This window comes from Pelodiscus sinensis, chromosome 22 (assembly GCF_049634645.1).
Source record: "Pelodiscus sinensis isolate JC-2024 chromosome 22, ASM4963464v1, whole genome shotgun sequence".
Lineage (NCBI taxonomy): Eukaryota > Metazoa > Chordata > Testudines > Trionychidae > Pelodiscus > Pelodiscus sinensis.
The window spans coordinates 10,150,423-10,167,073 of NC_134732.1; the positions used below are offsets into that span (position 1 = coordinate 10,150,423).

Sequence of the window (16,651 nt, forward strand, 5' to 3'; positions counted from 1 at the left end):
TGAAGTCCAATGGGAATTTTAGTGGAAACTTCAAAAGAGGCATGATTGGGCCCCTAGTCATTGCTAGAAAAGTGGGTACTTTCATTACAAGTCTCACTATTACTGAAGGTAATGAGGGTCATTCGTGATTTGGAATTCAAAGATCTAAAATATCTAGATTCCCCTTCCTGAAATTAAGGTATTTTTGACATTGTAATCTGCCATGGTCTGGTCTGTATGGTTCATTGACAACACTCTCAATCCCTCCTTTTGATGAATGTCTATATGGTGTCACCTTGCATCACAACTAACGTTTGATTGCAATTTATTTACATCTCACTATGTTAACTTCTCCAGTCTTTATGACCAGAAATCTCCATTCTAGTTCCAGTGTTCTGGTTCCCCATGACTGTGCACCTATGTTTTATAAGATTCCTCTTCGGCAGAGTCATCAATTCACAACAATTATGGATTTGTTCCTTTTTTTTTTTCACCCATTCTCCCATATTGGTACCCCTTGGGAAAATTGTGAAATCATCTGAACCGTCCTGGGATAATACTGTGAATACGGCACTGCTTATTAAGGTTTATATTAAAGCCTCTCCACATTTGTTTTTGTTTTTTTTCTTGTGATTCAGGGTTTACCAGGACCTATAGGTGAAGCTGGTTCAAAAGGAAGTCGGGTAAGTGAACCATTTTTGATCTTGTCTTTCTTTAATTTTCCCCCATTCCGGCCCCCAGCACCTCTCAATCTTTGTGCTCAGTTTTGCAATCCTAACATTAGTTTCTTATGTGATATTTATTACATAGAGCTCATTAATTATTTGCATCGTTAAATCCCCAATTTATTTAAAACTGAAATGTACCAAAACCAATGCATCAACTTCCCATTATTTCAATGCAGCAAAGTCAACCCTTTCAAAGCCCAAAGAATTGGAGAGGAAACAAAGTAATCCAGATCCCAAAGGACTGGTCTCCCTACAACTTTGGTGTCAGGGAGGCCTCTCTAGCTTCATCAAACACAATGGTTCATCCACTCCAAACACTTTGAAGATGGATTCTTCCAGGCGTAGGCTGGTTTTATAAGCAGAGAAATTTGGAATGAATTTTACATCTTTGTGCATAACAACAAGCCAACATCTTGAAGCCATATGCAAATGAGAATGTTAACAGCCCTGCATTTTAGCTTGGGTTTGTTCATCAACTCTAGCTCTGGGGGTTTCTAGTGACTGTTGATGGGTGAACTAATAATTAAAACATCTTTTAATCTCCTTCTGTTTTTCACCTACAATTAGAAATCCATAGTGATTCTCTGAGCCAATAAAAATGCTCCTCTTCTGACCATGTGATCATTTCTCCTTGAACAGTAAATGTTACCAGCTGGCTTCTATCGCTCAAAAAATTGCAAGCAATAAACAAAAGCTGACTCCAATAGCAAACTTTATTCCTGCGCTAGGGAGAGGCGTGGGAGGAAGGATCAGCAGGGTAATGTACTACAGTAGACACAGATCTGTGATAGCACAGCTTACTTTTTACTTCACTAAGCAGTAACCCTATTTCTGATGCACCCAGTTCACTAACGTGACCAGGATTTTTCAACAGAGAATTGTGTGACTTCTGCTACAGTAGGAATTCAGCATTCATATACGTATTTAGGGGTCATCAATTCAGGATAAGACTGTTGAAAATTATCATTCATTTGTTACCACTAAATGTCTAGGATTAAGATTTTGAAAGCGACTTAGGAGAATTGGTCCTCTACTTTCCATTACAATAAATGGGAACTTAGTGTTGCTGTTTCTTAGACCAGATATCAACCATTTCATGGCTGAAACAGCTGGAATTGTTGATCATTTCAGGCCCTTCTTCCCTCACTACTTTTTCATGGGAAATATGGTGACTAGAGTGAAGCGGGTTACTTTGTGATTCAAAGTAGCAAGTGAGAAGGATGGGCTCTGTCTGTGTGCCTGTGCCTATGTCAGCGAAGTAATGTGGGATACTGCCCTGATGGTCTCCCAGGGTGTGTCTACACAGCACCCTAAACTCGAAATAACATACCCAATTTGTGCTATGCAAATTGCGTATCTTATTTCAATTGTATTTCAAAATAGCTTATTTTGAAATTTGGTGCATCTGCACAGCACCAAATTTCAAAATAATGCACTATTTCATTGAACGAGGGTTACAGGGGTGCCAGAATAGTGTGCCCATTATTTCAAAAAAATAACAGGTGCATTTAAAAGCCGTGGGGTAGCTATTTGGGGATATCTCTGATATCCTGAAATAGCCCCACTGTCTAGATGTACCCCCAGAGAATTCATGTGGCTAATGGGGCTAAGCCAGTGGAGAGTTTTGCGGAGGTAAAAAGGAGGGATAGGAAAAGTTTAGTGTCAGTGTTAGAATTTTGTTCTGTGGCAACAGAAATTGTGCAAAATTGTTGAGATGGCTTCTTGCTAAAAATTACTTCTGCTTGACACTGTGCATTTGACAGGAAGAGTCCTGTGCAAAGGAGCAATGCACAAGGTAACATTTTATTTTCATCACTGTGGGCAGTGATTTAAGCATGCATCTCTGGTTACTGCAAGTGAAAGGACATGCAGCATATAAGTAGTGGCTTTTGCCCATGCAGGAGCCCAGAGCACAGGAGAAATATTGGAGAACTGAGTATCTGACTATCACTACTGAGCTGAGCTGGAGCAGCCTTTACACTAAACTGACTTTAATTGGAAAGGGGAGGCTCCTGCGCCAAGTTAGATTGTGGAGGAAACAGGCATGCGGAAAGCTGAGCTGCTGTGCATAGATATTAGGAATATTAATGCAGACACAGAGCAGCAGGCAAGGCCTGTGCAATAGCAGAGGGGGACACTGGTGTTTGAAGAGAGGGCTGGGAGTCTGGTGAAAGGCTCAGGGAGGTGGGCCTGGTGGTTGTGAGTGGCCTGGCTAGACTCCACACCACAGGATGCCCTGGGGAGAGTGAGAGACAGGGTCCCTCAGTTGGGGAGCAGACACCGATAAATGGAAGAGGGTTCAGAGAAGAATTACGAGAACAATTAAAGGAATAGAAAATTTGCCTTGGGGAATTCAATTTATTTAGCTTAACAAAGAGAAGATTAAGGGGTGGCTTAATTACAGTTTGTAAGCAACTACATGGAAGACAAACATTTAATAATAGGCTAGCAGAGTCACTCCTTCTATCAGAGAAAAGTAGAATATGATCTCATGGCTGGAAGTGGAAGCTGGACACATTAAGACTGGAAATAAAGTGTGAATTTTTAATGATGAGAACAATTAACTGTGGAACAGTTTACCAAGGATTTCAGTGGAATCTCCGTAATTGATATTTTTAAACTCAGGATTGGATATTTTTCTAAAAGATCTGCTCTAGGAATTATGTGGGGGGCTTTTGTGGCCTGTGCTATCCAGGCAGTCAGATGAGATAATCCCAATGCCTTCTGATCTTGCAATCTAGGAGGGGAAGCATGAGCTTGAGGGAGTCTGGGGGAGAGGAGGACCAGCTATGAGGCTGACAGGAGCTGAGACTGAATGAGAAACTTCCAGAGACTTGCAGGGAACCCAGACCCTCCCATAGAGATCTCTGTTTGGCATAGGCATGCAAATGACGGTGGCTGTAACTCTTGCTAACCTGAAACAAAGCTCCATTTCTCTCAGGTGGAATCAGAGCCAGCCCAGGTAAGGTTCCATCCTGCTGGCTTCTTCCTTCACGGAGTTCTCTTGATCCCTGGTGTGAGGGTATGTGCCCTTGGACTACATCGTGGAAACCAGCACCATGCAGTCCATGGGCATATACACTTGCCTCAAGGTTTATTTCATCACGGCTGCCATAGACCAGCGCTGGAGGATGTTTTCCTGTTCAGGCAGGGTAGACTAATTGCTGAAGGGAAATAAATTTGACTTCTTGTTTCCTCTTTTCCTTAGGGGTATATTGGTCTCCCAGGATTATTTGGGCTGCCAGGGCCTGATGGAGAACGAGTAAGTATTTTGTGAGGAAAGCCCTGGCTTTCTGCCTCTAGAACAGGGGTCGGCAATGTCTGGCATGTGTGCCAGAAGAGGCACGCAAGATGATTTTCAGTGGCACATGCAATGAACAGGCACCAGGGAGCTCGTGATGGAGATCCAGCATCTCACCCCCCACAAGATTGGAGCCAGGACTAGCTTCCTGTGAGGGGGAAGCCCCAAGGCTCCGTGCCAGGTCCAGCTTGCAGGGAAGCACGCGCACGCTGCTCCTTCCCGCCCCACAGGAAAAGCCGGAGTGGAACCCAGGGCAGGAGACAGAGCGGGGTGCGCAGTGGAGGGTAGCAGGATTAAATCTTGGCACACCACTTTGGAAAGGTTGCAGACCCCTGCTCTAGAACATCCATCACGCCATTTCTGTTGTCCCCTCGCTTTGCTCTTCAGAGAAGAGGCAAGAATGCCTAAGACTGAGACAGAGAGATGGTTTTCCTCTTCAGCACGCTCCTGTCCTTGTCTAGGATATGGACCTGTGTGCAGTACTTTAATGGGCAGCTCAGGAACCTGGGTGCCAGGCAAGGTGACCCATTCCTATTCAGAGTAGAGGGAGCGTTCAGGCAGATTATATTTTCCATTGCTGATGTGATTTTTTTCTGTTGGTCCATCTCAATGGAAGAAAATCAGATGCTTCAGGGAAAAGACCTTCCTTCAGCAGGGGGACAAATATTTTTCCAAATTGACAAGTAATTTTGAGTGCCAAAATGGAAACGTCTCCAGGGAGCCCAATTCTCTGAAGGAAGCTGCTTGTCCCTTTCTATAGCTGGGCTCTCTCAAGTGTCCCCAGACGGGCAACCTAAAGTTGAGACATCCAGTGTGACTCTCACTTTTGAAAATCCCTGCTCCCTCTTCTCTTCTCTTCTCTTCTCTTCTCTTCTCTTCTCTTCTCTTCTCTTCTCTTCTCTTCTCTTCTCTTCTCTTCTCTTCTCTTCTCTCCTCTCCTCTCCTCTCCTCTTCTCTTCTCTTCTCTTCTCTTCTCTTCTCTCCTCTCCTCTCCTCTCCTCTCCTCTCCTCTCCTCTCCTCTCCTCTCCTCTCCTCTCCTCTCCTCTCCTCTCCTCTCCTCTCCTCTCCTCTTCTCTTCTCTTCTCTTCTCTTCTCTTCTCTTCTCTCCTCTCCTCTCCTCTCCTCTCCTCTCCTCTCCTCTCCTCTCCTCTCCTCTCCTCTCCTCTCCTCTTCCCTTCCCTTCCCTTCCCTTCCCTTCCCTTCCCTTCTCACCTCACGCAAACCCTTTTTAAAAAACAGTGCTCTTTCATTCCCTTGACATTCCCATATTAAAGGGCCCTCTCTTCTCCTTCCTCCACGCTTCCAACCAGATCTCCTGAGGAGGAAGATTAATTCGTATTTTCACTCCATCTGATTGGCAAATATAGAGATCCCAGAAACAAGAAAGGCCCTTGAGCATATGTGTCTGCTTACATGGGAGAAATGATGTGGACACACTGGAGAGAGTCCAGTGGAGGGCAACAAAAATTATTAGGGGGCTGAAGCACATGTCCTACGAGGAGAGGCTGAGGGATTTGGTCTTATTTAGTCTGCAGAAGAGAAGAGTGAGGGGGGATTTGATAGCAGCCTTCAACTTCCTGAAGGGAGGTTCCAAAGAGGATGGAGAGTAGATGTTCTCAGTGGTGACAGATGACAGAACAAGGAGCAATGGTCTCAAGTTGCAGTGGGGGAGGTCTAGGTTGGATATTAGGGAAAACTATTTCCGTAGGAAGATGGTGAAGCATTGGAATGGGTTCCCTGGGGTGGTGGTGGAAACTCCATCCCTAGAGGTTTTAAGTCCTGGCTTAACAAGGCCCTGCCTGGGATTATTTCGTTGGGGTTGATCCTGCTCTGGGAAGCGGGCTGGACTCGACTCCTGAAGTCTCTTCCAACCCCAGGATTCTATGATTCTATGATTTTTTGACTCTCCGATGCTCCAGAGTGGCTCATTTAATGCTCATAGAATTAAATAAGAAACATAAACAGGAGCTCTCTTGTGAGTGCCTTGGCTGTAGCATTCATTTGATTCTAGGCCAGTAGTTTAATTACCGCTATTACTAAGCATAGCCATACTCTGCTGCCCCTGGGTGTGGACTGTGCTTGGATCTGTGCTATGGGGAGGTTATAGTTAATGGGTTAAGGTTAATGGTCTTCCCACTCTCCCATGCTCTCACAGCTGACCGCAAAGAGCTGACATCTTGATTTCTCAACAATGCCACAGTTATTGGTCTGGTTTTTTATTTCCCTTTGTTTTGTTTGTTTTCCCATTCAGACCTATTATTTTTTTCTGTGTGTTTTTCCTTACAGGGTATCCCTGGAGTTCCTGGGAAGAGGGGCACGATGGGTAGGCCGGTAAAGTTTTTCATCTATTATGCAGATTTTGTTGAATGAAATTGGAAACATAATACTTCAGCTGCTTGGTTCTTTTCTGTAATTTCTGGTGGGAGCTAAATGGGTAGATCAGTGCTCTCCTGATACCTTTCCTGTTTTCTGACTTGTACCCACCTGTTCAGACAATGTGATAGACACTCGTGTGTTTTGTAGAGCAACTTCTGTACAAATTGTGTCCTCAAAAAGCTTTATGGAATTAATCAGCTCCATCATCGTATTGTTATGAAGGTGTAATAGCTGTGGGTGGAGAGGAAGAGTGAGATCTAACTGAGACACAGCAGAAATATTTTCAGGAGCATAGTTGAAGCCTAGAGCTGCAGGAAGGTGCTGCAGATGGCCAGCGTGGCCCAGAACTATGCTCTTACACTGCCAGTGGCCAAATTATGTAGTAGGAACAGTGCACAAGAGTGTGAGATGAAGGGAGGATGCAGGGAAGGGAGGAAAGGTAAGACTCATGGGACTGTGTCCTGAAGTGAATGTGGAGCCAGATGAAAGTTTTTGGATGCACAGGGACTGCATGAGTTTGTGCGATGACTCTTCCCTGTGTGTGAGAGAGAGCCAGCTGCTCTGCTCTGCCTAGTCTGGAGAGCTGATGCTTGGGGAGTTCCATTCACCCATTCGTTCCTGCTTGCTTTTGGATCTGCTCTGTCGTGCGTCCCTCTGCAGTGGATATGTTCCCACTTTCCCATATCTGTTCTCCAGCACTGTTATGCCATGACTTGGCATATTCCCTCTTATACTCTCCCCCCTGCCTGTATTTGGCTTGCCCAGTCTCTTCGGTCACTGGCAGATGTGCATGTGGTGTCACTCTAACCCGCTGGCAAACCCTGTGCAGAAGTGTTCTTACTTCCTTGTGTTCAATGTCTTGTCTTTCACCTAGCGTACATTTTGGCTCTGTGCTTCTGTCACTATCAGGCTGTCAAGCTTCCTTGTAAATTGTCCCTTTACCCACGTGCTGAAACGTCCACCAATGCCCCTCCCTCGTCCTTGCCTGCGACACACAAGGCCGTCCTTAGGATTTATGGTGCCCTAGGCAGGATTATTAAACTGGTTCCCCTATGCCTGACTTGCTCTTAGCAACACAAACATAAGCTTACAGTATTGGTGCCCCAGAAATACTGGTGCCCTAGACAGTTGCCTATTCTGCCTATGGCTAAGGACGGCCCTGGCGACACACATGCTTTCTAGGACTCCCACGCCTACCACTTGCTGCTGCTCTCACAGTAAAAGCTGTGCAGACATCCTGACAATACTACATCCATCCCCGTAGACTGTTCATGTCCGGAGGAGCCAAGGGAGCAAGAAGTAGAAACAAATTGCCAAATCTTCCTATAGTTTTGCAGAATGTTAGTTACATCAAAAACCACTATGATGAATGACTGCAAAGAATCAGTTGAAACTCTGACTCACTGACCAGAATAAAATAAACAAGGCAACTGTTGTTAGGCACAGGAATCTGGTCGGGGTTTCCAGACTCTGATATATTTCCACATACAGTGTGCGGTACACTCAACACATTCCAGCTGTTTTAGTTTTTTTGTTTCTTTGTAGGAATGGTGTCCCTAGCCTCTGTTTGTCTGGAAATGGATGACAGGGGAGGGATCATGTGAGGATTACCTGTTGTGTTCCCTCCCTCTGGGGCATCTGGTATAGGCCACTGTCGGCAGACAGGATGCTTTCGTCTGACTCAGTAAGGCTGTTCTTATGTTCTTCCCAGGGATGCATTAAGGATTGAGAGTGAGTACTTCCATAGCATTGAGAGCGACAGGGAGGTTAAATGACTTGACCAAGGTTACAGACAAATCGCTGATAGAGTTAATAGAACTAAGTCTATCTGACTGCCTCTCCAGTGCCTTATCTGCTAGGCCGTGCTGCCCTTTGCCATGTCTGCATTGTCAGTGGGCTCACTGCAATTCTGTCCATTGTTTCTCTGGTCAGGTACTCTGGAGCTGTGCTTCTACTGCTCTCTTTGTCTGTTGGGGTTGCCTGTCATTGCAGAGCTGGCCATCTATAGATTCAGTGCAGGAAGTTTTGTATGTTACACTGTGAGCCTCGCAGGATGATGTCAGTATGTAAAGATTAAAATAGACAAACTGGACATGAGTCAGGTTTTGAAACGGAGCCAGGGAAGTTGAGCTGTGTGCGGCTGTAAGGAACATGGTGAATCTGTCCTGAAAACAGCCATTCAGCTCACTCTTCCTCTTTCTAGTATGCAACAGAAACACGCTAGATGAGTATACTTATAAAATGTGTGGGCAGCAAGAAGTTCCGTAGCACAGGCATTCTACAAGGAGAATTACTATGAAAATGTGATTTACTAGGAAGACTGGAATAACGTGACTCTGGCTACATCTAGACTGCAAGCCTCTTTCGAAAAAGAGCATCTAGACTACAATCAGTACTTTCGAAAAAGCAAGCCACTTTTTCGAAAGAGAGCACCCAGGCAGTCTGGATGCTTTCTTTCGAAAAAGCACAGTTTGCATTACATAGCGCCTTTTTTCAAAAGAATACTTCAGAAAAAAGGTGTTATTCCTCATAAAATGATGTTTTCCACTGTCGAAAAAACTGCCGCGTTCTTTCGATTTACTAGCAGCAGTCTAGATGTAGGGGAAGTTTTTTTGAAAAAAGGCCACTTTTTTCGAAAAAACCCTGTAATCTACACACACGCAAGCTGTTAGCAGTGGCAGACTGGAGCCTGGGAACCCACATGGCTGTTACTAAACCTTCTTCATCCTTGCCAATGCAATGACTAAGAACGAGGGGGTTTTATGGTGCTCAGCTGGGCAACTGGCCATGAGGTTCTTGCAAGAGAGAGAAGGGGGTGAAATTGTAACTTCACTGGCACGAAGGTGGAGTGTGTACAGTTCCAGATGTACAAAGGAAAGGGAGAGAGGGAGAGAGCTGAAAGGCTTTGTCTTCATCTTTGTATGAGAAGGGGCAAGCTGGCCATAACTCATCTTCGCAAGGAATGGACTGGTAGCCTGGGGAATATCTTTGAAGAGAGGAGTCTATACCTCTCCAGCTTTCCTTGGGAGCAGAGCTGGTAGGAATATGTCTCTGTGTGGGAGACAGAGAAATCTCGTCTTTGGAAGGAAGTTGGTGTATTTTTAAGGAAGGTGAGAACAGTCTGAGGTTCTCTGATACCAAGAAGACAAAATAAATGCCTGAGATTTCACCTTCTTTCTGACAGATGTAGCTTGTCTTGAGAGATTTGGCATTTTGGCTCCAGTACAAAAATCAGAATGATTGTGATATATGGAAGCCATTCTGACACTGTAGGAGTTCCCTAAGGCTATGTCTACACTGCAACTTTTTGTGGCAGAAAATATGCTAATGACGGACTCATTAGCATGAGTCATGATGTCATTAGCATATTTTCTGCTGATTCTTTTTGCACAAGGGGTTTTTACACAAAAAGAAGCAGTGTAGCCGCTTCCATTTTTCACAAAAAAACCCTTTTGCTCAAGATCCTTATGCCTCTCTCAAAAGGTTTTTTTTTGCATAAAACAGAAATGGCTACACTTCTTTTTGTGCAAAAACACCCCTTGTGCAAAAGGAATCAGCAGAAAATATGCTAATCGCATTGCAACTCATGTGCACTATTAATAACAGTTGTGCTGTCTGACAAACAGGGCTGGTGACAAACTTCGCCAGGCCCTGGGCAATACGGGGGGGTCTCAACTCTGGGCCATACACAAGAGATGGAAACTCAAGCCCAAGGAACCTGCCCTCAGTAGGGTTGCCAGATGGTTGAAACAAAAATACGGAACACGCTCCCCCGCCCCAGAAAAAAACACCAGTAAAAAATTCCGAAGAGGGAAAAAAAGGAGGGGAGAAGAGACCAAAGTTGGTGAGCAAATAAATAAATAAATAAATAAATTAAATAAATAAAAAGGACTCCAAGGACTTCTTAAGCCAAAAAAAAAAAGAAAAGAAAAGAAAAGAAAACAGCATTAAAATAGCATGTCCCCTTTAAGAGTGAATGCAGGGATAGCAACAGGGGAGCTGTTGAGCACTAAGACCCAGGCTTCCCCTAGGTCTTTTGGCCAGCAGCCATTTTATGCCGGCAGCCTTGGGGAATCAGGTAAGCATGGGGGCTGGGGTTGGGAGATGGAGGTGTTGGGGGCCATCGGGGAGCTCGGGGGGGAGGCCGGGTGCTGAGTGTTTGTAGGGTTGCCAGGTGTCCGGCATTTTTGCCTCCTGGCCAGGGAAAAATTCAGAGAATAACCGAACATCTCAGGTGTCCGGTATTCTCTGAATTTTTTTATCGGACAGGAGGCGAAAATACCGGACTGTCCGGGTAAATACCAGACACCTGGCAACCCTAGCCCTCAGTGCTGCCCAGATTGTGACATACTTTCCCCACCCAACCCTCAGCACCTCCTGGACCATGCTGTGTGGGGCTCCAGCAGTGATTTTTAAAGGGCTTGAGGCTCCGGTTGCCACTGCTGCTGCTCTAGTAGCCTGGAGCCCTGGGCCCTTTTAAATTGCTGGGCCCTGGAGCAACTGCCCCCTTTGGCTTTCCCTCCCTTCCCCCCTCCCCACTTCCCGATGGTGGCCCTGTTAATAAGACTGAAGAGCAGGGTAAGATGAGAGGATAGTGAAAAGGTATTCCAAAGTATATTGGACAACTTCTAAGGCATGAACTGAAGCCCATTTAATGGTACCAGTCTTGTATGGGTTTGGTATGATTTAGATCAGGACGATTTTAAATAATTGTAGCTTTGGTTTAAATGGCATTGATGTCTCTCAGTGATTAACATTTTGCTGCTTACAAGCACTTCAAGTGCACTTCCCAACTCAAAACTCTTCAGTGATTCTAGTGCTCATTATCTTTGGCCCATGGCTAGTTGTTAGATACATTTGTGGGTTTGCATAGTGATAGTTGGCTAGGTGAAGTAATGAAGTAACTCCTCTTGGTGTTCTCTTTTGTTTTAGTATGTGGCTAGGTCAATTCACAATCTTTAACTCTTAATAAGAATAAGAACTAGCCAATTAGCCCATCGTAAGACGGGATTTTCAGGTCTCTCCTCCATGTCGGGCTTTTCTCCTGAGCCTCCAGTCTCTCGCTCCGTGTCTCTTTCTCTCTCTCCACCTCCTCCTACTGCCTCCCCCTCTCTCTCTCAGCTCTTCTCCGCCTTCTGCCTATCTCTCCGTCTCTCTCTTTCTCTTATCCCCCTCCTGCCTCTCACTCTCTCTCCGCTCTCCTCTGTCTCTGTCCAGAGGGAACAGCCAGTACTTCAGGCAACAGCACCCCCCAGAGGGAACAGCCAGCATTTCGGCGTTACAGACTCTCAGACACTGGGCTACTATATATATGATGCCTTCCTGATTTATGCATCGCCTCTCTGTTTGTCCCTGATTTGTGACATTCACATTCCTGTGGTGGGCTTGAACTTGGGTGTCCTTTATAGCAAACAGTTTATATGTATGTGAGCTTTGCTTACTTGTGCGTGATCAAGCAGTCAGGTCCATTAGAAATCTTGTAACATTGAGATGGAAAAGACACGTTGCCACCTTCTGACTACTTCATTCCTTAGCTGTCCCATGGCTACATATTTCCTTTCAGTATATCCAGTGGCCAGTTAGACACCTTGTAACTATCTCAAATGATGGAGCTTCTGTCACCTCCCTTGAGCGACCATTCCACAGTCTAACAAGATCTTAGATTCTGCAGGGGCTGGCTTTTCACTTATGACTCAGGGTATGTCTAAACTACATGGCTCTGTCGCCAGAGCCACGTAGATTAGTTTACTAGACATACCCAAATGAAGCGGCGATTTAAATAATCGCCACTTCATTTAAATTAAAATGGCTGGCACACTGTGCCGATCAGCTGTTTGGCAGCACAGCGCTGTAGTCTGGATGCTCCGCAGTTGACATCAAAGGCATTTGTCGACCTCCCCGGTATGCCTCGTGGGATGAGGTTTACTGGGAAGGTCGACAAATGCCTTTGATATCGACCGTGGAGCGTCCAGACTTCAGCGCTGTGCCGCCAAACAGCTGATCAGCACAGTGGGGCAGCCATTTTAATTTAAATGAAGCCGCTTCATTTGGGTATGTCTAGTAAACTAATCTACATGGCTCTGTCACCAGAGCCATGTAGTCTAGACATACCCTCAGATAACAAAGGGCAGGAAACAAATCCCTTGAAGTGATGGCTAAAACAAGTTTGCAAGTGAGTGTTATGGCGAAGGTTTTTCTACTGCCATCTTCATTCCAAAAGAGTCCACGTTCAGTATGGAGAATTGCTAACAGCTAATAGATTTGTATGTAGTTTATGTTGAATATTTATGATATTCTCTTACTGCAAGGCCCTATTGATGTTCCTTGTTGGTATGGCAGTAATGTCTGTGATACCAATTGATAATTAATTGTGCTAGATGCTATACAAAAGTAATGAAAGAAAAATCCCTGTCCCAAGGTGCTCCTATGTGAAAAGACTCTATCAATGGATGAAATAAATGATTGTGATTGGGAGGCCAAGGTAAGAGTAAAGTGGGACAGTTAACTGTATGGTACATAGAGGTCCCAGCTCCCTGCATGCCTAGCTATGCTCATCTGGTAATGTTTTGTAGACGCTTTCTCCATCTCTAGTTATTTTCATTGCTCTTCCATAGCTTGTGTGTTTGGCAAGTGATAAGCAGCTGTGTTCTGCCAGCTGTTAACAGATTGCATGTTGGAAGAGTACTTGTAGTCCAACATGCCAGCTAAGCTTCAAAGAGGGAGACAGACCCTTATGAACAGTGCAGCTGCATCATCCTATTTACAAAACCTTTGGCAAGTTCCAACGTGTTGGCCAAAGTGCTGCAACCAGCGGATAATTTGACAGGTGGCTTGGATTATACAACTACCATGTTAAAAAAAAAAAAAGAATCAAGCTAAAGCATTGGCAGGGATACTGGACTGGGAGTTAGGAGATGTGGGTTCTGATCCAGTTTCTGACCTGTTGTAAGATATTGGGAAAGTCACTTTTCCCTTGTGCAGCTGAATTTCATAATGTATGAAATGGAGGTAAAGTGCTTGGAGATCAATGAGTGGAAAATAGCATGCAGGTAAGTATTATTATACTCAGATACAGTGCATATGCACAAAATTCTAGTTCTCTGGCAAGTCCACAGAAGTGGCCTTAGGGTGCAATATTGTCACGAGTTGCAGAATGGGGCTTCCATTTTGACACATTCATGCCAAGTTACACAGTCTCCCCTGTTGTCTATACAAGCAGTGGTGGCACACTTTTCACAGTGTGTCTGGAAGGGCTAGTATGGCAGAGAATGAAAACTAAAACTGCCCAATCTGTGCAAGCCCTATAGTTTGGGTGGGAGCCGTGGGTGTTACTTCTTTAATCTCATTTGTCTTGATGGCCAAATAAGCCACACGTTTTAAAGTAATTTCTTCTATTGCAGGTGGTAGTGGTTTAGACGGTTCAAATTGGACATGTTTCAACAACTGAATTTACTTTTCACCACTTCACTGCTTTCTTTGCTTTCAGCTTCTGCCTCAATTTGGACAGTACTATTGGGCTGTTAATCTTCACTTCTCTCTGGGCCCTGTTTCACCATCATGAAACATTGGCAAAAGCACATTGGTCTCTTTCTAGTTAGTTTCATTTTTCTGTTTTAAAGATACCGTATTTGTGTTTTCCATATTCATCTAGCTAGGTACTTACATGACTCCTGACTCTGATTTCTGATTTCTCACATGCATTTATTATGTATTCCTTGAACAACCCTCTGAAATAAGAAAAAATTGTTAAACCTATTATCTCTTTTAATTCATGGGGAACTGAGACACTAAGGCTACGTCTAGACTACTAGCCTCTTTCAAAAGAGGCTTTTTCTAAAGAATCTTTTGAAAAAGCCTCTTTCAAAAGACAACATCTAGACTACAAGCAGATTTTTTGAAAAAGTGAGTCGCTTTTTCGAAAGAGAGTCTAGACGTTCTCTTTCGAAAAAGCACAGTTTGCATTCAGTAGCGCCTTTTTTGAAAGAGTACTTTCAAAAAAAGGCCTTATTCCTCGTAAAATGAAGTTTACCGTGATCAAAAAAACTGCGGTGTTCTTTCGATTTACTTGCAAAAGAACATGGCTGCAGTCTAGACACAAGTGAAGGTTTGTTTTAGAAAAAAGGCTACTTTTTCTCAAAAAAAACCTGTAATGTAGACACACCCTAAGGGTATGTCTACACTACAAAGTTAGTTCGAACTAACGGACGTTAGTTCGAACTAACTTTAATAGGCGCTACACTAGTGCTCCGCTAGTTCGAACTTAATTCGAACTAACGGAGCGCTTAGTTCGAACTGGGTAATCCTCATTTTACGAGGATTAAGCCTAGTTCGAACTTACTAGTTCGAATTAAGGGGTGTGTAGCCCCTTAATTCGAACTAGTGGGAGGCTAGCCCTCCCCAGCTTTCCCTGGTGGCCACTCTGGCCAACACCAGGGAAACTCTATGCCCCCTCCCGGCCCCGGACCCCTTAAAGGGGCACGGGCTGGCTACGGTGCCCGTGCCAGGTGCAAGCCTGCCAGCACCCAGCCAGCAGACCCTGCACCTGGCACAGCACAGAGCCACCCACCCGATGTCCCCCAGCCCACCCCCTCTTCCCAGGACCAGGCTGGCGGCTCCCAGGAGCTTGCCCTGGACCGCAAGAGGCGGGCACCTTCCTGGGCTAGTGCGGACATCGTGGACCTTATCCACGATCTCCGCACTAGGCACAGGAAAGTGGCCGGCTAGGGCAGGAGAGCTGCCAGCCTGGCCACCCAGGAGCAGGTGTGCATGAAAATCAAGGTGGTCCACTGAGACCCCCGACCCTGAGCCCTGAGTTTACAATGGCCGTACTGGGTCAGACCAAAGGTCCATCTAGCCCAGAAGCCTGTCTGCCAACAGCGGCCAACCCTAGGGATCCTGGAGGGGATGGACCGAAGACAGTGACCAAGCCATTTGTCTCGTGCCATCCCTCTCCACCCTTCCACAAACTTTGGGCAGGGACACCACTCCTACCCCCTAGCTAAGACTACTCCATGGACCCAACCTCCATGACTTGATCTCACTTCCTTTTAAACTCTGTTCTAGCTCTAGCCTTCACAGCCTCCTGCAGCAAGGAGTTCCACAGGTTAACTATTTGCTTTCTGAAGAAGAACAACTTTCTCTTACTAGTTTCAAGCCTGCTACCCATTCCTTTCCTTTGGTGTCCTCTAGTCCTTCTTTATGGGAACTCAGGAAGAACTTTTCTGAATGCACCGTCTCCACCCAACCCCTGCTTTTAGAGTCCTCTATCCTGTCCCCCCTCCGTCTCCTCTTTTCTAAGCTGAACAGTCCCAGTCTCTGTAGCCTTTCTTCATCTGGGACCTGTTCCCAACCCCTGATCATGTTAGTTGCCCTCCCTTCTCCCAGCCTTTCTCTTCCCCTCTCCCACCTCCTTTTCCCAGTCTCCCCCCAGTTTTGTTCAATAAAGACAGAGTCAATGTTGGAAGAAACGTTATCTTTATTTTGTACATCAATAAGAAGGGGGGCTAGGGAAGGGTAAGTGGAAGGAGGTGAGGGAGGAATAGGGTACGAGCCCCCGATGGGGAGGACTGGGCTGGCTCTGTGGGCTTCTGGGGGTGGAAGCTCTCCTGCAGCCCCCCGATTGCCCCCTCTCCCCAGATGGCAGCCTGCGGCAAGTGCAGCCGGGCTGATGGCCGAGTGGTGTGATGTGCCCAGTGTGGGTACTCCGGGCACTCCAAGCCAGAACTTCTTTGCAAGCGGGGCACCCCTGAGAACTGTGTGTCCGGGGTGGGGGTCGGGACCCTTTAAGCGCAGCCCTCGGCTAGCCTGAGACAGCATCTCCACGCTCTAAGTCCTCCTCTGATGCCCTGCCGGCACTGCTTCCGGCCATCCTTAAGCCCTGTTCAGAGTCCACTCAATGTGGACTTGCTAGTTCGAATTAGCAAAACGCTAATTCGAACTAGTTTTTAGTTCTAGACGCGTTAGTTCGAATTAGCTTAGTTCGAATTAACTAATTCGAACTAACTTAGTTCGAACTAGCGCTGTAGTGTAGACGTACCCTAAGAGATTAAGTGATTTACCCAAGGTCATCTGGGGAGTTGATGGCAGAATTGGGGAGTCTGAACCCAGATCTCTTGGTACCAGTCAGGTGCTTTTAGCATAAAATCATCCATCCTTCCTGCAGGTTAGTGTGTACTCTTTGATCAAACAAAATCCTGAACTGATTTCAATTTCAATTTTAAAGCAACAAAACATTCTTTCAAATGTAAAGGGTTTTTTTTTTCCAAA

At 45.5% G+C, this 16,651-nt stretch overlaps 1 protein-coding gene across 3 annotated transcripts in view; it reads left to right on the forward strand.

The window, feature by feature from the left end:
• COL27A1 (collagen type XXVII alpha 1 chain) overlaps window positions 1-16,651 on the forward strand; it is a 305,308-nt gene that overhangs the window by 82,959 nt on the left and 205,698 nt on the right. For all 3 annotated transcript variants that reach the window (XM_014580186.3, XM_014580187.3, XM_014580190.3), the window contains 3 exons: window positions 618-662; window positions 3,916-3,969; window positions 6,296-6,340. In XM_014580186.3, coding sequence (XP_014435672.2) covers window positions 618-662; window positions 3,916-3,969; window positions 6,296-6,340 — 144 coding nt within the window. The remainder of the gene's footprint in view (window positions 1-617; window positions 663-3,915; window positions 3,970-6,295; window positions 6,341-16,651) is intronic.